The 26851-nt window shown below is 43.4% G+C and overlaps 1 protein-coding gene across 11 annotated transcripts in view; it reads left to right on the top strand.

Annotated features, from left to right (window-relative positions):
- Nucleotides 1–26851, top strand: part of EPHA5 (EPH receptor A5) — a 372563-nt gene that overhangs the window by 316659 nt on the left and 29053 nt on the right. For 10 of the 11 annotated variants that reach the window (XM_075127423.1, XM_048846887.2, XM_048846888.2 and 7 more), the window contains one exon: nt 774–6078. The exons of the other annotated variant lie outside the window; for it this stretch is intronic. In XM_075127423.1, the coding sequence (XP_074983524.1) occupies nt 774–879 (106 nt within the window). In that variant the 3' untranslated portion in view covers nt 880–6078. Of the gene's footprint in view, nt 1–773; nt 6079–26851 lie in introns of those variants that run through there. 11 annotated transcript variants of the gene reach the window in all.

Below are 26851 nucleotides of genomic sequence, written 5' to 3'. Positions count from 1 at the left end.
GGTTCATTCAACAGCTTCCAACCCAATACATTGCCAACAGATTATATTGAGTCTTTTAGTTTGTATCCGCATAACCCATTACAATAATTACAATGAGCCCCAAAAGTCTGTCATCCAGACTGGGAGGTGTTTCTCAAAGACTGGGAAGTCTGAATTGGACGTCCCTAGTGTGTCAAATTGCTCCTGTGGTATAAATGAGCCCACTTCGGGTTTGGCTAATACACGTATCAAGCAAAACATCTTGGTTAAGAGGCTGATTTTCATACGAGTGTAGCCCCCAGCGCTCTCACTGCAACCAAACATTTCTGGATGTGTTTGATAAAAGGAATAAAGGTTTGGCTCTCCAACCTGATGTGAAAATTAAAGCCAGAGGCTATGCCATCATTTTGATGTATTCACTTTAATCTGCTCAGAACATCAGCTGAAGGAAATAGTTTCGCCTGGTGCAGCGTTCAAGTCAGATGTTTCACATTTACACAGTTAGCTCAAACATTTTCAAAATGAGGAGACGAAAGTTTGGCTCCTAGCTCCTGATTTAAGCTCTGGCCTGCTATATGTCCTTGGCAAATTACTTCACTTCTCAGGGCCTGAGATTTCCCCATCTGTTTAAAAAAAAAAGGATAATGATACCGCCTTTGTAAAGCAGTCTGAGATCCATGTACGGTAAGCGTGAGGTGTTGGTATCACTATCCATTTACAGCACCTAGAAGTTATTAAATACTGAGATCTGCCCACAGTAATCTAGAGAACCTACATGTGCTTTCTCCACACAGGGATTTGAGGCGGCTTGGAGTGACACTTGTTGGTCACCAGAAGAAGATAATGAGCAGCCTTCAAGAGATGAAGGTCCAGTTGGTGAATGGGATGGTGCCGTTGTAACTTGGTTTTAAAGTCACTTTCTCAAGTGATCGACCCTGCACTTTGTAAACTAGCCCTGAGATTTATTATAACAAAAAGAACAAAAAAAGGGAAAGTCGGTTATTTCTATAACTGAAGGACATTGGCCTCTGCCACATAATTTATAATCAGTGTTTGACTAAAAAATTTCCTTTCCTTCCTATTTGTGTCTTCATATTCATGAAGTAAATGTAACATGCATGGAAATGGATCTACTGTACATGAGGTTAACCATTTTCTTATGCTTCAGCAACAACAAGAAAAAGCCTTCCCACCACACTTTGTCTGTACATGGAATATATAGAGAGCACCTTTATATACTGAATTATGGCAGCACACGTTAATACTTCCAAGGACTTAACTTGAATGGAAAAGTTTTGTAGCCATTCATGGGCTAACAAAAGCTGCAGTTTCCTGAAGTTTACTTCAAGTCTTAATTGTCTACAGAAGTGTATTGAAGAGCAATATGATTAGATTATTTCTTGATAGATATTTTGTTTTGTAAATTTAAAAAATGCTGTTACACAGCGTTAAGTTATAGAGACTAGTGTAGAAACATGTTGCTTGTCCAGTGGCAAATACAATACAGGGTGTATATTTCCCCCCTCTGTGTTATAAAGTTCCTTTTAATTTGCTCTTCTGTGAGATGAATACATGATTAATATGTATATACTGTACAGTTTGCTACACATCCAGGTACAAGAATTTTTGGTTAGACTTGGTTTTGGTTGTTTTGTGCTACCACTTTGCTTATATTTTTGCTGCTGTTTGGTTCAAACAACATATACAAACAAAGCTTTCAGGAGTTTTAATTACATATGTGAGGTAACAAGAGTGCATTTCAATAAAAGCTGTTTCTCCCTCTGTTTCTACCTGAGCTCTGGATATTACGGGGCAGATTTCAAAAGCATAAATGGGAGTTAGCCATCCAACTCACATTGGCTTTCAGTGGCAGTTGGGTACCTAACTTCTTCTGGACCTTTGAAAGTCTCCCCCTAAAATATCCAGCATGGCTCAGCACCCCTGTGTACTGTGACCAGTCTGCTGCAAATGGATTTAATCTCAGGGACCCATGTGCTTCCAAGCCAGCTGGGTCTGGGTAGAGACTAGTCACTGTTTTTAGCTCTGGATCTAGAGGGCACACTCCCAGGCTCAGACCTCTTGTTTTGAGCCCTAATTGGCTTGTCAGTCCACCACCCTGGACAATAAAACCAGTGCCTCTGACCTCCCGAGCCACTCAGTTGCTTACACACGCTAGCCCAGAGCTCCACTGAGGCTGTGGGCTCTCTGGGGTACAGGTTAACTCCTTACAGGACAACACGCCAGGGAAGCAGGGAGCGCAGGCTTAGGCAAGGAATCTCTTCACCACAGACACTTTACTCTTCAGAAGTGTGGTCTGTTCATGTTTCAGGCTGGACAAAGTCCCTCCTGCCCTCTTTTTCCACCAAGCCTTCAGTTCTGTGGTGATGGCCAGCCGCCCAACTCAGAGCAGCACCCCTTCTTAAGTGCAGTCTCTGTCTCCTTCACCCAGGTGCTCCTCTGGAAAGCTTATCCCTTCCCTCCTTCAGGCCCCAGTGTAGAAAAAACATCGTTCAATTGAGTCAGCAGTTGGGAGACAATCAAAGTGGATGGCCCTAGACTGCCATATTGATGCTTTCTCCTGATGTCCCTTCAATGAGATGTCAAGCAGCTTTCCTAGGTAGGGTGTCTATCTGCAACACAATTCAATAAGCTTACCTTGATTAACGTTAGGCTTGTGTTCGGCACATCATACAAAATGGAGTTTCTAACACAAGATGGAGGTTACAATTTGATTCTTTGCAGAATATGAGAGAGCCAAGGGGGGTGAGGTAATCTTTTAATGGACCAACTTCAATTTGTGGAAGAGACCAGCTTTCGAGCTACATAAAGCCAGACCTGAAGAAGAGCTCTGGGTAACTCAATAGCACGTCTCTCTCACCAACAGAAGTTGGTCCATTAAAAGATATTACTTCACCCTCCTTGTTAGTTTGATACAGACATGTCCCACTCTGTCACAAAGCACACAGGAGCAGAAGGAGAAATGTGCTGAATTTGATAAATGCGGTGGAATCCTATAGTAAGGATGTCATTTGTTTGAACAACATTGCTCTAGCCAGAACTCGCCTGTAACCAGTTTCTGTTTGCACATAGTAAAGCACGGGTGCTGGGATTTTCAAAAGAACCTATGGGAATTAGGCACCCAGCTCCCATTGAATTCCATCTTGAAACAATGAGGGACTTTGTATTTTCTGTATAGATGGAATTCTCCAATTGTCCATAATAGGCCCCATAGTTCATTTTAAGAAAAAAGTCTCTGTTAAAGATAGGGATTGAAAGACTTGCTCAAATGATGGCAAATATTTTTCATTATTCTAGGGAATATTAGTTGTTTATGTGGGTTGGATAGCATCTTGCAGCATTCTTTCTTGAAGATGGTATCAACATATTCTGTTTTCCTTTCTCTTCTTCACCTCTGGAATAAAAGAGCATCTAATCTGTTGCTTAAATTATTCATTCCTCTCACTCAGAAGCAAGTATCTGAATACCACTTTAGTTGTTCTTAAACATCTTTTCTTTTATACTTCCTCAAACCCCAAATACAAATAGCAGCTTCTAATAAAACAAAATCTCTCACAAAGAAAGATGGGGCTTGTGCTCCTAAATCCCTTTAGTGCATCTGCAAGTTTCCTGCAAACATGTTTAGTAAAAGCATATACCTAAAAAACCATCTTCCTTCTAGAACTGTTAGTTACTTCTCAGTGAGATATGGTACCTTTCCAATTGGTGACAGGTCCAGGGGTGAACAGGTGTAGGAAGAAGTCAGATGTATCTGGAAAGGGAGTAAAGAAATGCCTTCTTCCTACATCTGTTCACCCCTGGGCCTGCCACCAATTGGAAAGGTACCAAATTCATCCGCAAATGTGAGAAATGGAAAAAAGAGACAACTTATACCAGAAGGGTGAGGTTTGACAAATCTTGATTGTGTGATTTCTTGTCTTATTGTTTTATTTTTGTCAGCCACTGGGCCACAAAGAAAAAAAAAACCCAAATCAAGACATAACAATTGCCGCACAAAAGGAGATTTGTCAAATAATAATATTATTAGAGTTGTCAGGGGAACCGTTGTGGGATTCTCTGTGTCTTCCTGCCTGCACTGCTTTGTAAAATAATCCGTAGGAAGACAGACAGAACAACTTATTTCTTCTGGAGGAATTCTTCAATTGCCACTTGCATCAATCAGCTGTACTTGGAGAGATTTTTATTAGCAACTTCCAGCTCTTATCCTCTCCCTTTTCTGCCTGTTCTCTTCTGTCACTGGTTAACTGATGGAGCGAAGTAGCACTCTGTGAAAAATGCAAGGAGGAGTTTGGTTTTGTTCTTTTACTTTTAAAATAAAAGTTCCGTTGGCCATTTGTGTTTTTCAAATGCATATACAGTGTGTTGGGGATTTACTACATGAAGGTGAGAATTACCTTCTCAGAACAGTGTAATCAGTTTCCATTTGCTGGACCAGCCTTCAGAACATCTTTATGGTTAACTAGTAGAAAAGAGAATGCCCGTAACCAGATTGCATTTGTAAATAATTTGGGCACTTTTTCTTAATTATTTAAATACCTATACAAACCTTTTTAGATTTAATGCAAGCAAGTACGTTGCTACAAATCTGTTTATAATAGACTCTGTATATGAGTGGAAAAAAAACCATGACCAAGATTTTCGAAAACGGGGGGCCTAAATCAGTGCCCTGATTTTCCAAAGTGCAGCCAAGATTCCTGTTGTAGCCAGAGAGGGAGCTGCTGGGTGCTCAGCATATTGGAAAATCAAGCCGTTCATTTAGTTATCTAAATATGGATTTTGGATCCAATCCTTAGGCACCCAGTTTTTAAGCTGGAATTTTCAAAAGAGGCTATGGGATTTAGGTCCAGATCCCCAAAGGTATTTACGCTCCTAACTCCCATTTGATTTCAATGGGAGTTAAGCATCTAAATATCTTTGAGGATCTGGGCCTACGCACCTAACTCCCTTAGGGCCCTCTGACAATTGCAGTCTAAAATCTTAGTCAATGTATCTTTATTTTACCTTAGCAGAGTTGGGATATCATTCAAAGCACAAGAAGAGAAATTTTCTTTTGGAAGGTATTTTTCGTTATTATGCAAGAAAGGGTAGCAAGTAAAAATAAGTAGGTTAAAATCAGGTATTAGAAATGGACTATTGTATATATTGTCATGCAGTAGAATTGGGTCACAATGTTTTTCTGGTTTTGCTCTGTCTAAGCACAGAGGGGGAAAAAAGTGAAGTACTATAGTTAGCTATCCTTATAGTGGTCTACCAGAAATTAAAACCTGAAAGAAAAATGCAAATGTTACCTACATTAAGATGGTGAAGTTTGATAATCAGAAGTAAATTGTTAGATGTACTTAGAGTATATACCTAGGGTAAGTCAAAGAGGTTTGCTCTTCCAACTCAGTAGCCCAGATGGTTACATAGATCACTTTTTTTTCAGTCCATTTTGCTGCTAATTGTAAGGGAATATTTCAAGGGGAACGGGAGATAAGAACATTCTTTTTCATCTCTGAAGGAGGAAGTCTTTCGAAGCGCAGTTCTTGTTTAGAGTGACCTCCGTTTATTCTGTGGAGAAGTTATCTAATCATAAAAAAAAAGACTGATGAAAAAAAGTCCACTGTAAACTTTATTTATTCCTTCTATATGTTAACAAAAATATGATGACGGTGCAAAAGCTGTGTCTATTCGGTGTTGAATATAAACATGTAGAAGTCCCAGTGGTCAAGATATTGTGACTCCTAAGACTGCTGCAGTTTTGAAACTAGTCATTAAGAAGTGTGTGAAATACATTGACAGCAGTCTGAGAGTAAGGTATAGTTTCGAGTCCTTTATTATTAAGTCTTTCTAAACCCCTTAGTGCAAGTGGGTTAGGACTCGGAGTGCTTCTATTAAACAATGCCCCAATTTGCATTAGGTTTGATTCCCTGCATTGGAGTTTTAACTCATAGAAGGCTTAGCATTGCTGTATTTATTTCCTTTTATTTTCATTTTTCCTTTGATGCTTTATGCGCATTTTGTTTGTGTACATGTTTTTGTAGTGTAAGATATAAAATTTTATATTTTTTCATAAAAATAAAAATCTTTGAATAACAGTGACATCCTGATGTGGATCATGCTCACGCTGTTGGTACTTTGTACATAATCCCAACTCATCATTCAAAATGATGGGGTCTAAATTAGCTGTTACCACTCAAGAAAGAGATTTTGGAATCACTGTGGATAGTTCTCTGTAATCATCTGCAGTGGCAGTCAAAAAAGCTACCAGAATGTTAGGAACCATTAGGAAAGGGATCCATAATAAGACAGGAAATATCATAATGCCACTATATAAATACATGATATGCCCACCCCTTGAATACTGTGTGCTGTTCTTTTGAACGCATCGCCAGGGGATGTTGTGAAGGCCAAAAGTATAACTGTGTTCAAAAAAGAATTAGATGAGTTCACGGAGTACAGCTCCATCAATGGCTATTAGTCAAGATGGTCAGGGATGTAACCCCATGCTCTGGGTGTCCCTAGCCTCCAAGTGCCAGAAGCTGGGAGTGGACAACAGGGGATGGATCACTCTATAACTGCCCTGTTCTGTTCATTTCTTCTGAAACACCTGGTGTTGGTGACTGACAGAAGACAAGATATTGGGCTAGGTGGACCATTGATCTGATCCAATATGGCCATACCTATGTTCTTATGTTTCTACTCATAAATTCCGATGAGTCCCACAAAACACTAGACTCGCCTCTCGCTGACTTGCTTACAGTGTTGTGAATTCATGATATTTATCCCAAGTCTCCTGATAGTTGTTTTTCTCAAAGCTTCAGCTCCTTGAGTCCTGTGATTCCCTGAGAATCTCAGACTTCATTTAAAAGAAAAATAAATGTCTAGCCTTTATGGTTACTGAGAAAAGTCTGAACAGATGAACCCTGGAGGCTCAGAAACCACTAAGCGAATATAAAGAACCACACATTTATTGTTTTCTTTTAAAAAAATCTCATGATTTTCAAGACAATCTCCTTATTTTAAGAGGTACCTGCTTCTTAATTTTTGTAATGTTTTCCTTTAGCAATACTGTGCTATGTATCTGTCTAGCTATTTATAACACTCCTACCAATCGTATCTTAATTCTCAGTAATTCTGTCTGGGATTTGAACCCACATCCATTTTAGTCAGCACACTTGATAGTCAAATAGGACCTGAGCCAAAGCCCATAGATGTCAATGGGAGTCTTCAATGAACTCTGAATAGGGCCAATAGCCCTTTTTAGGACACAGCTAGATTAAGCTACTCCAGGAAAAGCATGTAGCATGCGTGTGAATTCCTGCCACCTTTCAGGCAGCAAGGGGGCTCCTTTCCCCCCACCTGCAGCTCCAGTCATGCAAGGTGATATGAAGTAAACACCACACCCACACCCTACTCAGTTGGCAAGGCTACCAGAAGAGACGGCATGGCATGCAACCATCAGCTACTTTTGAATCAGTAAAACTGAAATGCTATGGAGATAGGCAGCATGTTGTTTTTTCAGGGTAAATCATTGTGGTTGCCCTTGAACACAGGAGAATCAGAGCAATTCTTAGTTTGTGGAGCTTAAAGGGCTGGAGACCGTCTGTGTATCATCACTAGCCTGGGACCAGGTTCAGCTCCTTGCTCTGCTACATGCTTCCTGGGTGCCTGTGGTCAAGTGATAACAATGGAAGGAGCCTAAATACTTTTTTGGATCTGGGCTGTACCATCTGTGCCTCAACTTCCTGGAGGTAACAGCACTTCCCTTCCTCACACGGGTGTTGGGAGGATAGATACACTAAAGACTGTGAAAGGGGCCAGGTGAGTACCACGGGTATCTAGAGAGAGGGAGATGGGGACTTCCTGGTGGAGAGAGATGCTTTGGCAATGCAAGGAAAAGCAGAAAGCCTCCAGCTAAACACCCTGAAAAGCGAGGGTGCAATCACCATATAGGATAATGTCACACTATGGCCTGGAAGGGGGAATGCCTTACAAATCTCCTGTGCTCTGAGGGGAGTCACCCCTAGATCCACAGCGTATTGCACCCATCGGTGCCTGCATTCTGCTCCTGTGCCCAGCCTTGCAGAGGGTCTTGGCAGCCTGCAAATGGATACCGCTGCAGCCAGCCCATGGGGGAGAGAGGAGAGAATCAGCTCCCACGTGCCTGGCAATGGACCCCCAAGCAGCACTGGCTTATGGGTTTGTATCCAATGTGGTTATTCGATTGCAAGAGTAACACATACTGTTGTGTGTGTGGCTGTGTGTGTGAGAACAGCAGCTCGCACAATACTGTGGGTGGGTGTTTGTATAAGGGAGAATGTTGCCTCATACCAGTGTGTGTGTGTGAGAGAGAGAACAGCAGTCACACAGTACAGCATGTGTGTATGTGTAGTTGTGAGTGAGAACAGTGGCTCACGAAATTCTGGGGGTGGCTGTCAGTGAATGAGAGCAACAGACGACAGCCAGGCTTCACAAGGCGTGGGACAAAACTGAACAGAGATTCCGCACACCCCAGTTCTGGTGCCCAGCTCCCACCTCTTTCCTAGTCCTTACTTTTCACTTCCCTTGACTCCAACTTGTTTGTTTAACAGAGACATATCTTCCCCAGAGTTGGAACCATTAAAATCATCACAACTGATAAAAAAAAGAAAAGAAAGAAGTCATGACAAATTTCAAAATCATTTTTGTTGTGTCGGTTTTGAAAATGATTATTTTTGTGGGCTTTCTTTTTCAGTTTTTTGTGATCAATACAATCTACTGAAAACATACTTTTGCCTCTCCCGGTCTCCCCTTTTTTTGCTTTGTTTTGCCACTCTGTAACTTTTGATTGGCTAACTTAGTCACACGGTGAGAGAGATTTTAATTTTTTTTCCAAATCACTATACATTTCCCATTGTTTCTGAAGTCAACTGTGTCCGTCTCTCCGCTCAGACGTGCAGCGGAAAGACAGTGAGACTCACTGTCAGAGAAAGCTCATTCCAAATAATCACACAGAGATGAATAAAATGAGGCTTCCTCCCTGTGGGAGCCAGCTCTCTGCTTTGGGCAGAGAAACACAGGCATTGCCAGACTGGATCAGGCCGATGGTCCATCTAGCCCAGTATCCTGCCTCCGACCGCGTTCAGCGCCAGACGCTTCAAAGGAAGGTTAAACAATTCCCAGGCAGGTGGATGTGGGATCTGCACCCCTCTCCCACATACACACCATTAGCCCAAATGCACCATTGCAGTGGGGCAATATTGTTCAGTGCTCCCTCTGCTCTTCCCCAAATGACTGCATTGGCCTCTCTGTTGGTTTTAACATCACCCATTGCCAGAAGGAAGCTAAATCAGGCTGGGTTTGTGCTCCAGGCTTTAGGGCTCCCACCAGCCAAGCCAGGAGAACCGCATGAACCTAACTAGAGACATCTGTGTATTTCCCCAGCTTTTTGCATTCTGTCCTCTCTCCCTTGCTATGAAAGGAGGCAGAGCAAGTGAGAATGACTCTCTCCCACACCTGTCTCCCCTCCCCATCGGGACACGCATTCGATAGGGGAAACTTCCCCCCCCCCGCTGTTGAAAACCTTCATCTGGTCAGTGTCAATGGCCAAAGCCTCAAAAGCCAAGTTGTTGTCACTGAATCAAAACTGATGCACTTTAAACTTGCTAGAGCTGCGGTGGGCTGCTTAGGGAATCTGGATGACACTGGGCACTCTGCATGTCTGTTTCAGGCTGCAAACTCCATTTTGCTTGTAAGTCAGGTCTTACTAATCTTCTTAATCTTTCTTTTCTTGCCTCCCCTTTGAACTAAAATGCCAAGGTGGTAGAGGGCTAACAACAGCAGGCCCTTAAATTTGGATGAGCACTCTTGGACAAAGAAATAGCTACCACCCAGCCCGGACCAGTTGTTTAAGTCTGAAATCCAGGGGGTGGCAACTTAGCAGCAGTCACCTGGCAAAGGTTATAAAAGCAGATCTAGCAGCCCCCCTCCCCCTTTAAAAGAGATCAGAAAGACTGAGTTCTGCAGAAGAAGTCCCAGCAGGAGGAGAGGAAGGATCCTCCATTCCTCAGAGGATGCTGCCCAAAGAATGGTCCAGAATGGTGAGGAAACTGAGGCAGAGAAACACAGGTAGGTGTTTCATTGTTTTGTCAGGATCTGTGCTTTTTGCACGCTAAGTGAATCGTAGCTGTTTAGAAATCTTTGCAAAGTCTGTGAGCCCACTGACTTCACCTCCCCCTAAAGAGTTAAACTGTAAACCCAGGGTGCCCCCAAGGTTGGAGCTCTGGGGAAGTGTGTATTTAAGTTTGTGGGGTAGAGGGGAGTCAATACTGGTTCTGGGGCTTAGGGTATCTGGGCTGTTTGCTCCCTTTTCTGTGAGAGGCTAACAAAATGGGGGCCTCCACCCAGGAAATGGGGGGCAGTAATAACAACACTTACCTGCCTCACCGCTATGTTCTGAGCTTCATTTCAGGCACTGGTTCATGGCTGTAATGTGCTTGGGGGCCCTTGCCTGCAAGATGCTCTCTGAGGCCTGGATCCTTCATCTTTAAAGTTGACGTGGGGGGGTCCCTATTGATTTGAATCAGAGCAGGATCAGGTTCCAATTGCACAGTATCTGAAGTGCTCTCCTCCCTGCTCTTGGCTTGCTGAGCAAACAGCAGTGTCAGGGAGGAAGACTTTTCCTGTAACTGAGGAAAATAACTTGGAAGGAATTTTCTGACAGGAATTTCTCCACACTGCTCTGCATAACTCCTCAGTCCTCCCATGCTACATAATGGTTTTAACTGAAATGGAAGCAAGTTGAGAAGAAAGGTGAATTTAACAGGGCTACAGAGGTTTTTGTCCCACCACTTCCCTCCCGGTACACTCCTGCACTATGGATCTGAAACAGCCTGGGGCTGAAGGCTAGAGGCCAGATTTTCAGAAGTGCTCAGCGCCCCTTAGCTCCCGCTGTCCTCGCAGACGCTGCTTCTTTTTGAAAATTGAGCCACTTCATTTCGAGCGAGTTACAAAAGCACTCAGGGCCATATTTTCAAGTGCTCAGCACCTACAGCTGGGGGCCAGATATTTCACAGGAAAAGAGCTCCCATTTAGGCTCTGAAATCAAGGACTGATTTTTCTAAAGAGCTCAGTGCCCGTTCTATTGATCCCTTTGAAAGATGGCCTGCATGGGGATGTAGGCCAGTTGTACGGTACATACTATGGGCCCTGGGTTTAATTCGTGGCGTCTTTAGTTTTGAGAAAGCAGCATAGTCTAGTGGGTAGGGCACTGGACTGGGCCTCAGTTTCTCTTCCCTCCTACGCCTGTTGGATGTGCTGTAGCACAAACAGGAGTTAATTCAGGGAAGTCCTATGGCCTGTGTTGTACAGGAGGTCAGGCTAGGTGATCACAGTGGGCACCTCCTGGCCGTATGATTTATGAAAATTCAACTGCTTTCTTTGGTGCCTAGACTTTCTCATTAGGTATCCATATATCTAGATGATACTTATAGAATGCAACCTTTTAAAAAAAATTACAGGTCTGTATGTATAATAAATGCCATGAAGATTAAATAGGGGAGGTGAACCTTGGATAAGATGAGAGACGAAGAAAGGAGAAAATAGTTTGCAGAAGGTTGCAGGTTTTTTCTTTTCACGTTACACAGCAACAGCAATCTCATGTGAGTACCCACTGAGAGGGGAAAGAGCGAATTAACAACTGGCAGCAGAAATCAGACATTGTAAAGATAAACTGAAAGATTTAGGGGACGGTTGATTGAGGTTAAGACACTAGACTGGACTCAGGGCACTGGGCTTCAATTCCCCACATTGCCACACGTTTCCTGAGTGAAGCTGCTCAGGTCTGGTTTTTCAAATGTGTTTATGGCCAGATTTGAAAGTGCTCAGCCCCCCCTGTTGAGCTGCGTGGATATAATTGTGGCCTCAAAGTCAGTGGGCCAGAATTTCACCCTCTGGTGCTGTTCTCTGTTTTACAAATGGGAATAAGGATGTTTCCTTTCCCCAGCATTCTCTGTCTTGTCTGTACCGACTGTAAACTCTTGGGGCAGGGTCTGTCTCTTTGGCCTAGGGCACCTGACACAATGGGGCACTCATCTCCATCAAGGCCTCTCGCTGCTACCGTAATATAGATTGATTGAAATTGCAGATCTCCGAGTCAAGAGCAAATGAGTAGATCTCGGAGGAGAATTTGTCCCAGATCTTTCAGATGAACAAATCCTTTATCTATGCGGAACAAGTCCGGTGCTGCTGTCCTAAGCAATGGTACAACACAATGGCCAGGAAATAATTCTCTTGAATTCACTAGAAACCTTGCTGGAATCTAGGTCTGGATCCAGGTTGACTAACGGTTGACAGTCCCCCTTTATTATCATTGTTCAGCTCATGTTGGCCTGCGTCTGGGAGATGTGCATAAGATCAGGAGGAGGCCTTTAACCATCGCTCCCTCATGGCAAATGACATTAAACAAGGAGATCCAGTTGTCTTAGTCTCATTGAGAAATGTGCTTCCTTCTCACCTGTCAGCAAGCTATCATCACCCTTTTTTGGTGTTCATTAAAACCAGAATCTTTTTACCTTCCAAGAAGGGGAGTGTGACTGACTTTATTATCATAGGACTAAAAGGATCAAGTTTGCCACTTGACAGCTTCTTCCTTTAGTTTGTGTCGATTCTAACCACTCATGGAAGTGACCTAAATGTCATTGTGCTCCTTGCACCTTTGGTCCATGCACAGAATCGGTGGATGTTGTTCCCTACTTCTTTACACCTGCTTTCCACTGGTGTAACCCCCTTGATTTCAGTGGAATTGGTTGTCTGTAGTTTTCTTTTAATAAACAACTCGAGTGAAATCGAGTGGGGCTAACCCCACTGACGTTGATGTCAAAACCCTGTTGACTTCAGTAGGGTTAGGATTTTACCCTTCTCATTTAAGTTGAGCTATTCCATGTATTGCACATTGACTACCTTACTTTGCATGAAGTTGCATTGATTTCTGTGGGACCACTCTCCAAGTAAGGTCGTATTTAACAGGGGTAAGGATGCCAGAATCTGGCCAATAGTGTATACAGACAGATTTTCAAAGAACTCAGCTCCCAGTTAAGCAGCTGAACTTCATGGGAGCTGCTGAGCATTCAGCCCTGCTGCCAATCTGGCCCTGGGCAGAGCATTTTAAAAATAACATGTAGACCATTGAGCAGCACTTGATGTGGATCTACGGTGCTTGGCAAACAAGGAACTAAATTAGATACATTAGCTAGAGAAATAATTTCACAAGTGACAAGTGGACCAATAGCTATTGACTATCCTGACTGGGTTTTGCAGGAAAATGCTTGGTAAAAGTAATGGGTACACTTCTAAACTCATTTGGGGCTTTGTGTGTTCTTCATTGGGAGTGATTGGAACTGCAGGAAGTAGGAACATAAAGCGCTGTGCCAGGGAAGCTGGCTTTCTTCTTTGCAGCAGCCTGATGCAAAGACACTCCACAAAATTGTTACAAGCCTGTTCTAATAGCGATAAAAAAAGAAACTCTATCAGAATTATCAGCCTCTGGAGGGTGCTTCCAAACATGATGTATTGCCAGTCTCTGTGTTAAGAATAATAATAAAAAAAAAAAACCTAGATATTATAAAAGCTGCTCTGATCCACTTGCTGGCATGCAGGAATAGAATAAGCATTAAAACGGAATTATAATGGCATTTTAAAACTCCCCTCATTTTCCTTTTTCATTATTTTTAATATCCCATTAAGGGGGAAATTTAGGTTTGAGAGGGGAAAGTAAAGAAGCTGAAATCTTCTATTCCGATGCTGGCAGGTAGATGCAATTCTTCACCATGCATAGGGCAAAGGACTTCTTTCAGGGCCGGATTCTGACACACTCATTCACGTTGAATATCTCGGGAGTGGTTCCTTGGAAGGCAGTGGGAATGTTTGGAGTAAGGTGCTGTACAATGGGAGCAACTGGCCCTCTGTCTCTCCCATTCTGCAGGTGTCTCTTTTTGGTCTTTCTCTGCTTTGGGTTGATGGCTTACATAGTCATGTCCTGGATGAGCACAATAAGCCACAGGGTAGATGATATAGTTGGAAGACTGTGTGGCCTAATGGATAGGGTATTGGTGTGGGAGCCAGGAGAGCTGGGTTCTACTCCCGGCCTTATATGTGACCTTGGGCAGTCCACTCCACCTTTCTGTGCCTCTGTTTACCCTCCTCCCATCTGAGAATGAGGCCTGGACTCTCTCTCTGTATGTGTATGTACAGCCTGGTTGTGGCTGTGATCTTGGTCTGGCCTCTAACTGCTGCTGTGAATCAAAGGAGGACTCCGGCATCCCAGGGTGTCAGTCCGGTACCTTTCCTGAGCTCTAAACCCACTGTCGATTGTGAAGACTGTCGCGTCTCCATCACCTTGCCCCACCTATCACTCTGAGGAGATGTTATCTTTACGGCTGACTGACAGCTTTGCGTTTCTGCCTGGGTTGAATATGCCACTATGTCGCCTGCTCCAATGATTCGCTCCCTGTGTGGCTTGACCCCTGTTTAAACACTCGGCTCTGCTAGATGGCAGGGAGGTGCTCGGGCAGTTCTGCGTGGCGCTCCCAGGGCTCCCATTCTCTGCGTAGTGTGTTTCACTGCCTTGTGAAGGCTGTAGTTACTTAGGACTAGATTGGGACTCGGATTACAGGAAGGAAGGAAGGAGAACACCCCAGCCTTACATCCTCCATGGGCTTCTGGGATTGCAGTCTGGCCAGACAGGAGTCAGCAGATGCTGCACCCTGGAGGAACCGTGGGTGGGGAGTGGTAGGGAATAAGCAGAGCCCCACTACTCACCTGCCATTTGGCCAGGAGTAAATTACTACTACTGTCTTAGAAACAAGGAGAGAGGTGGAATTGTGACTTGCGGAGGTCTGAGTCAGAGTGCCTCCTGGGGCAGGGCAGTTCCTGCCTCCTGTGCCTAAAGGTGTGGTCTAGCCCCGCAGGAAGCAGTCAGGAAAGCAGACCTGAAGAGCTCCACATGGAGAAGGCCCCCTCTGCCCATGTGGCACCGCTCAGAGAGGCCGCTGCTCCTCACAGTCCTGGATAGTGCTGTTGCGTTATTCAGAGCAGGATGGGGGGTTTTTGGTACAAGTTTCCTCCGCTGAGCTCTGCTCCTGTTAATATTGACTGAAAACCAATTTGCCCCCAATTGCGCGAATGGGAATCAATATAGCTGTTGACTTAGGTGAATGGTACAGGATCTAATAAAAAGCGCACACATGGCATTTCCCAGACCTGTCACCCAAGTCATTAGCAGGCTGTAAAAGAATCTATGGAAATTCCTATTCCCGCCTTTATTTATTCTGAAAGACTTCCAGGGGGCTCATTTCCAGTGCCTTCAAAGCTGGCAGCTAGTGTAAATACAGAGGTGAAATCCCTCAGCAGAGTCTTTTGTTTGTTGCCTGATAAATTGGGGGGGTGGGAGGGAGAAAGCTTGGCATTTTTATGATTGCAAATTCAAGGGAACACATTTCAGGTGGTGGGGTTTTTAAATGCTAAATTGTTTACTTTATCTTGAAAAGCAGCATTAATTGAAACAGGCAGGCGGGTCCCACAAGACAAGGTTATCTTTATTTCAGGAATCATCATTCTGAGGTAAAGAAAAGCCTTTTTCTCATTTGCTCTAGCTGGTAATGTGAAGCTTTTGAATGAGAATTAACCCTATGAAGCAGCCAAGCCCTTTGTATCAACTCACGCAGCCGAATAAAAGTCTAGACGGCTCAATGGCAAACGGAGACGTATCTGTGTCCCCATGGTTTTCTATCAGGATTAGTAAAACTATAAGAAACTTACACACAAAGCATTCTCCCATCTTGACTGCATTTTAATGAGCCGCTTATGCTAAGCAAGCCCTTGCCATTGTCCTGATGTTACAGGGGGTAATCAGGAAGCACACGGCTACTAAACTGATAAACAGGTGAATCCACTGTGAACCTAGAGCAATTTCCATGTCTTCATGTGGAATGTTTTGCATATCAATATACACAGGAGCCCTGAGATATTCCTATTGACGTGATGAGATAGATCAAAGGGAGAAAGGAGTTGGGGATTTTGAAAGAAAGCTCTGAGATTCCATGAAAGTTGGGCCATGTGGGCTGGGGGATGGAATGGGAATGGAACTAGGAACTCTTAAGTATTTCAAGCTGAGGGGCGTGTAACAGTATCTTCAATGAGACAGGAGTCAGAAAGGACAGTGTATTTATTGATGTGAAGAAAGCATATGGCTTGGTTCCATGGGAGCTGATGTTTGGAGTACTGAGGTGGTAGGAGTGGGACTTCTAGAAGTACGAGGGATAGACGAGTCAAGAGGTAAGGTGGCAACAATACCTGGAGTTCCGTGGAGGTTTGAAGTGATGGTGGCATTGACACAAGGCAGTGTGCTGAGTCCACTTCTTGTCATCCTAGTTATAGAGTGAATTAGTAGGAGAATCAAGGAAAGCAAGTATGGGAGGAAGTGGACAGCAAGAAAGGACATGGAAGACTGAGGATATGATGGAAATCATCTGCCAAGAGAAGTTTTAGGAGAAAAGAACTTGAACTCCAAGTCCTATGAATGGGTGCCATGGACAGGAAGGAGTGGCAAAAGATCATGGGTGTGATGATGGCAGACCAGGTGCCAGCTCATGCCAAAGTCACCATGTCTCAATTGAACACTGATAGAAATTTAGCTGGAATCAGTCTGACTCGCATGTTAATACTGTTAAAATAGGCATTAGACTTATAAGAATGTGTTCAGTGTTTTGACTTTATTGTATGCTTGTGAGTTGCTGCCTGCATTAATCTCACTTATAACATCTGCATCCCATATTGTGAGGTAATATTTGAGTGGTTGTAATGTGAGCCTCCAATCGTCAGACAGGAGAGAAACATTAAAAAGTGTGAAGTTCAGATCATCAATAGAAGGTGTTACATTCTCCCCAACAGGAAGGGTCCATTGACACAAGACAGACTATTGCAGGATGTTAAAGAGGAAAAAAGACTTTGTTGTTCTGCCCTCACCCCCCTGGTCCCCAAAGATGAGTCATGAAAGTGGATTCCTCCCCACCAGCAAGTTTGCAGCTCAGAGCTCATGGCAGGAGGGGGATAACCTCCCTCCCCACAAGTTTCCTTTTCCTATTTAATAAATCTTTATATAGTTTCTTATAGGATTGACTCCAGGTGTTGTTGTTTTGGGTGTGAAATCTAAGGTGCAATTGACCTGGGGTAAGTGACTGGTCCTTTGGGACAGGGACTAACCAGAATATTACCGTAATCCTTGGTATAAGGGGCCATCTGTCACAAACGGACACTCACCTGGGGTAGCGAGACAGATAGGAGTACCCAGGGGGACTGTCTTTGTCTCCATGTTCAGGCTGTTGCAGGGCCTGAGGAGATGACACTTGAAGACTGGTTGGCTGTGAGTCTTGTTTTTAGATTTCACCAATCACCGCAGGCAGCATAACAGTGGGCTTCTCCGACCCCTTGTATATGGGGAAAAGAGTCAAGAAATGAAAAGTCTAACATAGGTCTCAGCTAACATCTTTTTAATGATCCAACCCTGCTCCCCTCATCGGCTTTGGAACAAGCAAGAGAGAGACACCGCCTAACGAATCTGTCCCATGCTTTGTATGAGGACAGGGACGCTTCCGAACAGGACATAGAGTTTGAGCCTGCACCCCAAAAGTCAGCAGCAGCTGTGCTTCTGACATCCGTGAGGAACAGGCTGAATAGGATGTGTTCAATAAAGCTGCTAGACCCGGGACCTCAAAGGATCCCGTGGGAGTTAAAGGATGCTAAATAAGCACCTGAGGGTCTGGACCCTAATTCATGACTCTGATTTTTCAAAGGAGCTTAAGACTTAGGCACCTAGATCCCATTGGTTTTCCCCAGGAATTGGGTGCCTAACTCCTTCAGCTCCTTTGACAATCACCCCCCATATTCATGTAGAAGAATTGATACTGACCTCTCTCATGCTGGTGTAAATCAGGAATAACTCCACTGAAGCCAGTGGAGTAACACCAGTTTAAAACAAACAAACAAACAAAAAAACCTGGTGTGAGCTGAGAATCACGTGCACATTTTTGTCACTGCAGAATCTAACTCAGACTTCTATGACTGTGGCATGTAAATTATTCGGGGTGAATTTGACCCAATACATTCATTCAGAACACCTGGACAACTGAGCCACTCTATACCTGAATCTGACTTAGTGTATTAATGTCGTGATAAGCGAATCAGTTCTTCCGTGCTGCAAAGAAACCATGCTCACCAACCTCCTCCCTGTGGCACTTCAGAACCCCTTTAGATGTAGTCAACTCTGACACCCTGCTTTTAAATCTGTGAGGGAGACTTTTACCAAGTTCTTTTACTGGCGTGGTTGGAAAAAGCTTCAGTTTCCAGGAGGCGCTTTACAGCCCAGCAGAATAAACGAGAACCATTTCTGTGCCTCTGCAACATTGGAGTGGAAAAGAATTTAACCACCCCTAATGCTGCTCCTCATTGCTCCCCCCTCATCCCCTCCAAACCCTTGAAGTTTCTCTAATTAGGATACACATGCTTCCAAGTGTGCATTTTTAATAACACATCAAGTGCCAAAGGTCAGGCCTTATTTGCATGAAAGTAAGAAGCAAGAAGGAAAGGCACAATCAGATGTAAATATCAAAGGGGAAATGTTAATAAGAGTGGCCCCCACCAACAAAAGGGTTTACCCTGGTCCATTGAAAGCTGTTGATTATTCATTTTGTACACTTGTAAGCAAATTCAAATCACAGCTGAAAATGAAATGCTTTCAGAAGCCTGAAACAGAGGGAAGCAACTGCCCTCAGAGTTTAATGAAAGCCTTGACAAAGATTACATGCGTAGTTACTTAGTTACTGAAATCAGGGATGCCGCTGGGGTTTAGATCCTGTGTTCAAGAACTCCTGAGTGCTCTTGAATTTCATATTGAGAACAATCCTGCTACGGAGAGGAGAAAAAATCCCAGTGCACATCACATGGCATCATTCACACATGGAAGCCTCACAGCGGATGAAGGCACGGAGGGTAATTAGAGATTCAGTGTTTTGTTGTTTTTGTTTTAATTTTTTACATTTTTTTGCGTTCAAGGTTTAAAGAGCTGAAGGAACGCAATCTCAGGTCACTACTATTTACCTCTTTGATTGCAAATTTAAATAGCAGCTGTTATTGACAGCAGTTCTACCCTGGTGAGAACACCTTAATTTAATTCTGTACTGAGCAATATTGGAACACATACGAGACAAATGTATTTATACCCAGCTACCGGGTATGTGTGTGTGAATCTGAAATGTAATGGAGAGCGATGGGTAAGTTTAAAAAAATAAAATACAAAACCAACCAATATTTCGGGGCGGGGGATGCTATTGAGTCCTCTACACCTCCCCCAATAAACTTTCTTGATGACATAGGCCCAGATCCTCAAAGGCATTTAGGTGTCTAACTCATTGATTTCAATACTTAAATATCTTATTGTATCTGGGACCTTTGGGCCTAATCTAATGCCAATTGACTTCAAGCCCAGCGTCTCAGCAGGTGGAAATGGTCCTAGTGCCATTGAAGTCAATGGCGTGAGAACCATTTCCACCAGATGAGGATCTGCCCTGAGAAGTGTCTCTTGATCAGTTGCAAAGACCAGGGTAACTGCTGTGTGCTGTTCTTGTGGGAAAGGGAGTTGCATGATGCTGATGAGTGCCAAGAAAACAAGGCCAGCCCTTCCCTCCATGTGGCGACACTCACCAAGTGAGTGTCCCAGTACAAAGAAGAGTCTTTGAAATTGCATATTAATGAAGCTCTTAATTTTTAACCACCCATCTAGGTATTGCAGTATTTGAAATGTCTGAGGGAGTTGGATTGATAGATCTGATCCAAGCTCCCAATCAGAAAGGATGGAAGTGGGAGATGAAATGAAGAGCGTTATTTGACCTTGCCTTCGGTTCAATAAATGCCTTTTCCTTTTTGAAACCGTTAATTGCAACAGAAAATGAATAAATTCATTCCTAATACCACTTTTCCACATACGCTGTTTAGGTCTTCCTACAGGAAAGCGTCCCTATTAAAGCAAATATTTAAGCACATGCTTAACTTGTAGCAGTTGCCTACGTGCCATTGACTTCAATGGGATTTAAGCACACTTGTAAGTATTTCTTTGACTCAGGATAACATTTAACCAAATTACAAGTGAGTAAAATGCCATTTCAAGAGACAGACAGACCAGAGGCATGAATTTCTAGCCTACTGGTTGAATGCAGAATTACCATAGAAGAAAGTCCAATACACTGTTTACCCATGTCTGCCTTGGCTAACTTTGCACTCAACTCCTAATTCTGTTATGGGGGAAAAAGGTCAAGTTGTACATTTTGCCCACCAGCCATAACCTCCACCCCTCTCCCACAGACAAAACAATCTCAAATATAATTATCTCTTGCAGATTCAGCAGAATCACTAACCATTAACTCTGTGGTATAATGAAAGCATTTGAGAAATCCCTGTTCAGAAGCGTATGAGCTATGTGAAGCTGTATAAAACTAAGGACCAAGGAGATGGCATGATAATAAATATAGGTTTCAGAGTAACAGCCGTGTTAGTCTGTATTCACAAAAAGAAAAGGAGTACTTGTGGCACCTTAGAGACTAACCAATTTATTTGAGCATAAGCTCTTGTGAGCTTTATTGCATCATTTATTGTGAGCATCCGATAAAGTGAGCTGTAGCTCACGAAAGCTTATGCTCAAATAAATTGGTTAGTCTCTAAGGTGCCACAAGTCCTCCTTTTCTTTTTATAATAAATATAGTGCATCAAAAACAAGCTATCAGCTGTAGAGCTTGACTATATCTCTGATTTTTAGAAGCACGTGAAGACCAAGCTAGATTTAATCACACCTATAATTCACAGTGAAAGTCAAGTGGTTTAAGGAAGATACATTGAACAACCCTGTCTCTCGTCATTATGGGATTACATAGCCCATATGGCATATAGTAGCTAAAGTGATGCTGGTTGTGAGTGTATAGCCTGTATCCTTCCAATAGTGTAGAGGGTTCCTGATGCTTTCTGAATAAATGTCATCAACATATTTTAATTCAAGTGACCTCCAGCTGTGAAAATGGTCCCATGGGGCAGAAAAGACAAATTAACGCCAGTTTGTGTCTAGGTTTCCTAATTAACTGATCTATATTGATGCAGGAGAGAAGAGTAAATTGCAGCAGTTCCTTGCTCACTTCCTTTTGGGTTCTGATTAGTCAAGGGGACTTGAATTTTCATCTTCAGCTTTGTTACAAGCACCAGAGTTGCCATCAGAATTAAACTGGAAATCTTGCGCAAGGGGCATCTGATGGAATCTCTGGCTAAAAACAAGTGGGCTAATTGCATGTGAATTATAGATGGAGATTAGAGGTGCATGTTTGGTGGGATGGGGAGGGGCTGAGAATAAGCGATACACCATTATTCCAAATCAAAGGAGAAACCAATGTCCCACCATAAGAAATGTTTGAAAAAGTCCTGGGGGATCAGCTGGCTTTAAATTTCTCACAGCAAAACCACTGGCAAGTTCTAGGATAATGTTGTGGCTGTCTATACAGTCTGTTGTCAGGAACCCAGCTAATTGTTATGGTAAATGGAGGAGAGCTCTCCTAATGACAAAATAAAACCACCCCCAGTGAGGGGCAGTAGCTTCATCAGCAGGAGAGTGTCTCCCACTGATGAAGCAGTGTCCACACCAGTGCTTTTCGTTGTCAAAACTTTTGTTGTTCAGGATGTGTGGGGTGATTGTTTTTTTTTTGTTTTCATACCCCTGAGCGACAAAAGTTTTAACCACAAAAGAGCAGTGTAGACACAGCCTTAGATTAAATCTCAGGACAAACTTCCTAACTAAGAACAGCAGCACAATGGAATAGACAACAGACTGCCTAGGGAGGTTGTGGTCGGAAGCTGGAGGTTTTCAAAAGGAGGCTTAATAGCCATCTTGGATGGTTTAGGCACAACAAATCCTGCATCTTGGCAGGGGTTAGACTAGATGACCCTTGCAGTTCCTTCTAACCCTATGGTTCTATGATTCTATGAATAAGGCTTTCCTTTTAACAACATCCCTTGTTCCATTCATTTTGGCTGGAGAGATTATTTAGAGGGACTCCCCCTCCCCCGAATTTGACAGTCTTTTAGGGGGTATTAAAGATGGTAATAACTATCCTTTGTGGGCAAAAGAGAGGAAGTTAGTTGAGATGGCCTTGGACTGCCATTGTTGAAGTCCAATCCCGTTTCCTAGAAGACCCAACAAGACGGACACATTCAAAAGGAAGAGAAAAAAGCACAGGAAAGAAAGAAAATGCAGCTTCTTTCTGTGGTGTTGTGTCTCGATTGCAGCCTACCTGCTGGAAAAACAAAAGCATGGCACATGGTCTTATTAACCCCTCTGGAAAACTTGTACCAGCATTGCACTGACTTTGTATTGCTTTTAGCTCCTTCATTCTAGTCAGAGGCTTACAGCAGTGTTGCTAAATAAAGTCTTGGCCACACTGTTACTAGACAGAAGGAAAAAGGTGAGGGGTCGGAAAGAGAAGAAATAAGGTGGGGAAGGAAAGGAACAGAACTGTGGGAGACAATGACTCACATTTCACTTGGTCATTGGGAGTCAGCTGAAAGTAGTAATGTCATCTGAGTCCCTCTCTCTCTCTCTCTCTGTCCTGGTCTGCTTAGAACATCTCTCAGGATCAGGGTCATGAAGGCCCAACGGTGTTACTGTAGATCTGGGATCCCAGGAGACAGTGGGAGAGGCAACCATAATGGTGAAGCTTACTCCTTTCTGTTTTCCCAGCCATCAGCTAGCCACCATCCACAGCTGTGTATATTTGCCCCACAAAATGCCCTTTAAGAACCCCCCAAGAGAGTGATAGGTGGAATAGCCCATCCCCTCATACAGTTCACCAGTTACACCTAATTGCTGACACACCAATTTTGGTGCATTGACTTCTGGTTGCATACTTCTCGTTTAGCAGGCGTGATCTGAACACAGTCCTTGAGTTAAAGCAGGAGTCCTTTCTGTTTAGACTAGTTTAGTTCTTTTGTCTCCCTTTTCCCATGAACATTCATTGTTCTAGGTTATTGTGACACCTGTCTACTTCCTGCAGTTAGGCCCGGTTGGCCTACGCAAATTGTGAACCTAACACATTAGGTCACTGCATTACCCATGACACCCTTTCCCCCACATGCCTCTCTCCCCCATAAGATGCCCTGTTACTAGAAGTCCACATATGAAGTCTCAGCCCCCCCTGAGTAGTCTGAGGTGACAATTATAGATACTTTCCCTTCAGCCTACGCTTGCAGGTGCACAGGGCTCTGCGCGCACACAGTCATATCCCATCTGTGTCACCAATGGCCTGCTGTCCTCCCTACATGTTCTCACCTTCAGTTATCATCTCCAGGCTCAAGTCTATTGAGCTTCTTGAGGTTAGTTATTGTTACATGTAGAGGAGGCTTTTCGCAGGTGGAGGGGATATTGGGTAGGAGGACCCACATCTTAATTCATTTAGGGGCCTGTGAAAAGCAGAACAGGACAGAACTGTCCACTTTAATGGCTCTGGACATACGACCCCCAAGACCCTGACAGAGATAATTAATTTCATATTTCCTAGGGACAGATTGTGGAACCCTTAATTCCCCCTGTAGAGCACTTACTCCCTGGAACAGTCCTGATGATTTCAATGAGATTACTCAGGTGAGTAACTGCTCCCTGGGGCATATAATTGATTCAAAATATGCCCCCAAATTAGCTGGAGTAAACAAGAACCAGATTAGAAGATGTGTCTGAGTGGGAGCCGGCCAAACAAGAAACTATGGCACCAATGCAATGGTAGCTGTTTCCCGCCTCTTCTATTGAACCCCTATTGTCCAATTCATTTTTCCATGACACTCAATTAAGAAATAATTGAGAGTAAGAAATGAATTTTGCCGTTGGATAATGATTACATTTATACAGTGTCCTCTTTTGGGCAGTGCAGGGTCAAGTGGGAATGGAGTAGTTATTTATCTGCCAGGGATTAGCATGACTTGCCAGCCTCAATTATAAATTACAATGCACATGTTGCTGAACTCTTGGTGCTCTGCATGAGTTTCATGCTAATCCTGTTCTGTAACTGGCAGCGCTGAGAGCAAGAACCGAACTTGCAAATGCAGGTGGTGGGAGTTTGACCCAAAGCTAAGCCACAAAGGGCAGAGGAGTGGATGGAATAAATACAGCCATCTCACAGTGAACCTAAACGGCAATGAAACTGGATGGTGCTCTGTTAATTCTGGGCCAGATTTTGGCTTTGCCACAAGCCCTGTCTATGGGGCAGGGTGTAGCAGTGCTGGGCTGGAAGAAGACCCTGGATCAACCAAAATTTGCCTCCTAGTTTCCCCTTGCTCTGGGGGGAATGTATCCTGCACTCACCCATATATATTTCCCTGCATGATAGCACAGCTGTGTTAGTCAGTGCATTGTGGGTAGGAGGCGAGTTGAGTTCCACCCACCTGAGCAGGAGGGGAAATGGTAGCTTTGCAGATATAGCTTCCCCACGGTGCTGCTAACCAGGATACATATTACATATGCATAGAGGGCACTGTAGTTTTATGGAGGGGAATGCACTCGCCAGGAGGTGCTTCTATTCGTACCTGTGAGCTGCTGTCCAGGGAGGAAGGGATTTCCTCCTTGCGGCCAGGCAGTGGTCTGTAGTTTTGCTGTTCCTGATGAAACAAAGGAAGAGTTCACTGTTGCCGCGGACTGTGGGTGATTGCAAGTTCCTCACCACACAAATACAATACCTATTTTTTTCTGGCAATGAGGACGGTATCCTGTTGAAGATTAAAAAGAAGCAGCGGGATTCTGGAACCAGCCCAGTAGAAAAACAGGATCTCAAGAACTACCAGAAAGCATTGGAGTTTGAAGACGCCATCTTGGAATCTGAACCAGTGTTGTTCTCCAGTAACTCGAAATGGCCATCTTGGGACACACTGAGGACTTTGATGTAAGTCAACTTGAACCATGGGATTCTTATTCAGAAAGATTTTCCTTATTATCTTGAATCCAATAAAACTGATGACTGAACAATAACAGGCAATTGTCTTGGCAGTCTGTGGGGCCAAGAGATTTGATGTTATACAATCATTAGTTGTGCCTGCTTTGCACAAAACCAATATACACAATGAAATTGTAGCTTTGCTTAAGGCACATTTCTCACCTATGCCAGCTGTCATTGTTCGGAGACTTCAGTTTCATAAATGAAATCAGGGCATTGTCGCCTATATTCTCAAGCTGTGTTAAATCACCTAATATAGTAACTTCTGTAATATTCTTGAAATACTGTGAGATCGCCTTGTCTATGGATTTCAGAACAAAGTGCTTCAATGCCGTCTCTTTGCTGAGCCAAATTTGACATTCACCATCATTCAGGAAAAGGCCTTGGCCACCGAAACAGCGTCACTGAACATTAAGGAAATTTGTATGGAAAGGAAATTCAGTAATTGACAAAAGAAAGGTCACATGGAGTGACTCTGCCGATCGAAGGTCAACAGCGTGAAGCAAAAGGACCATGAGAAGCATTCTCTTCCTCAAGCATCAAACAAACTTGGCACTTCCTTCAACAATGGTGTAAAGAAGCTTTACCACATTCAGAATGTCCACAAGAAGGAATCTTGAGGTTCTGAAATGTTCACAACAGTGCTCATCAATGGCCATGAATGAGATATAGAAGTTGACTCTGGTTCCTGAGTGCCAATTATCAATGAAGACACATTCAAACTTTTTTTTTCCACATTGTCCTACCAAGTTGTCAAGTCTGGCACACAACCTTTAAGACTACAATGGACAAAATGTCAACCTCGTTGGAAGCTGTGATGTGAATGTTTCTTACGGCTCTTTCTGTGGAAGATTTACTCTTATGGCAATGAGAGGCAATGTAAAAGTCTTTCTTAGGTAGAATCTCTGGTTCACACAATTGGGAATCTGTGTCCAAGGCATCCATAACATCAACAAAGAGTAACTAATAAAAATAATTGACAAATACCCTCAAGTGTTTTCTGAAGAATTGGAAGCTTATAAGGGACCACCTGTATCTTACCATCTTGATTCAACAGTTGTGTCAATCCACATGAAGGTCAGGAATGTACCATTTGCCCTGTGTCTGAAGACTGACACAGAGCTAGAGGGTATTGTTGCACAGGAAATCCTTGAGCCAGTTGTACATACAAAATGGGATATCCCAACCATACCTGTACTCAAGCCAAATGGTGATGTGTGAATCTGGAGAGATTATAAGTGCACTGGAACAAGGCACTGAAACATGTCTGCTGTTAATCAAATGCTTACTGTTTTTGCTGGAGGAAAAGTCATTGCAAAATTCGACCTTGCCCAAGTGTATCAACAACTGATTGTTGATGTAGATGTTCAGATGATTATTACTCATTAAGGAGCATTTCTAGTCAAGCATCTCCAGTTTGGAATTTCCATTGCACCGGGAATGTTACAATGCTTCATGGAAACACAACTTTCCAGAATTCCAGGCTCTGTACCATATTTTGATGACGTCCTGATTATGGGATCAATTGAGGATGAACTTGCCAAGCAACTTCAAGAAGTCGTGTGCAGATTTGAGAAGTCAGGCATTCAAGTCAAGAAGGAAAAATGTGAAATTGGAGTTACAAGTGTCACCTTCTTGGGCCTTCACATCAATGCATATGGTATCCACCCAATACAAAACAAGTTATGCGCAATCCATGATGCCCTGACCCAAAATCCAAACATGAACTTCAAGTGTTTCTTGGGTTGGTCAACTTCTACCAAAGTTTTCTTCCAAAAAGGGCAACAGTCACTGAACTTCTTCGTCTTCCAGCTAGTCCCTTAACCGCT

This window comes from Caretta caretta, chromosome 4 (genome assembly GCF_965140235.1).
Source record: "Caretta caretta isolate rCarCar2 chromosome 4, rCarCar1.hap1, whole genome shotgun sequence".
Classification (NCBI taxonomy): domain Eukaryota; kingdom Metazoa; phylum Chordata; order Testudines; family Cheloniidae; genus Caretta; species Caretta caretta.
Note: the sequence above shows the minus strand (reverse complement) of the source record. Positions and strands in the feature narration are given on the sequence as shown.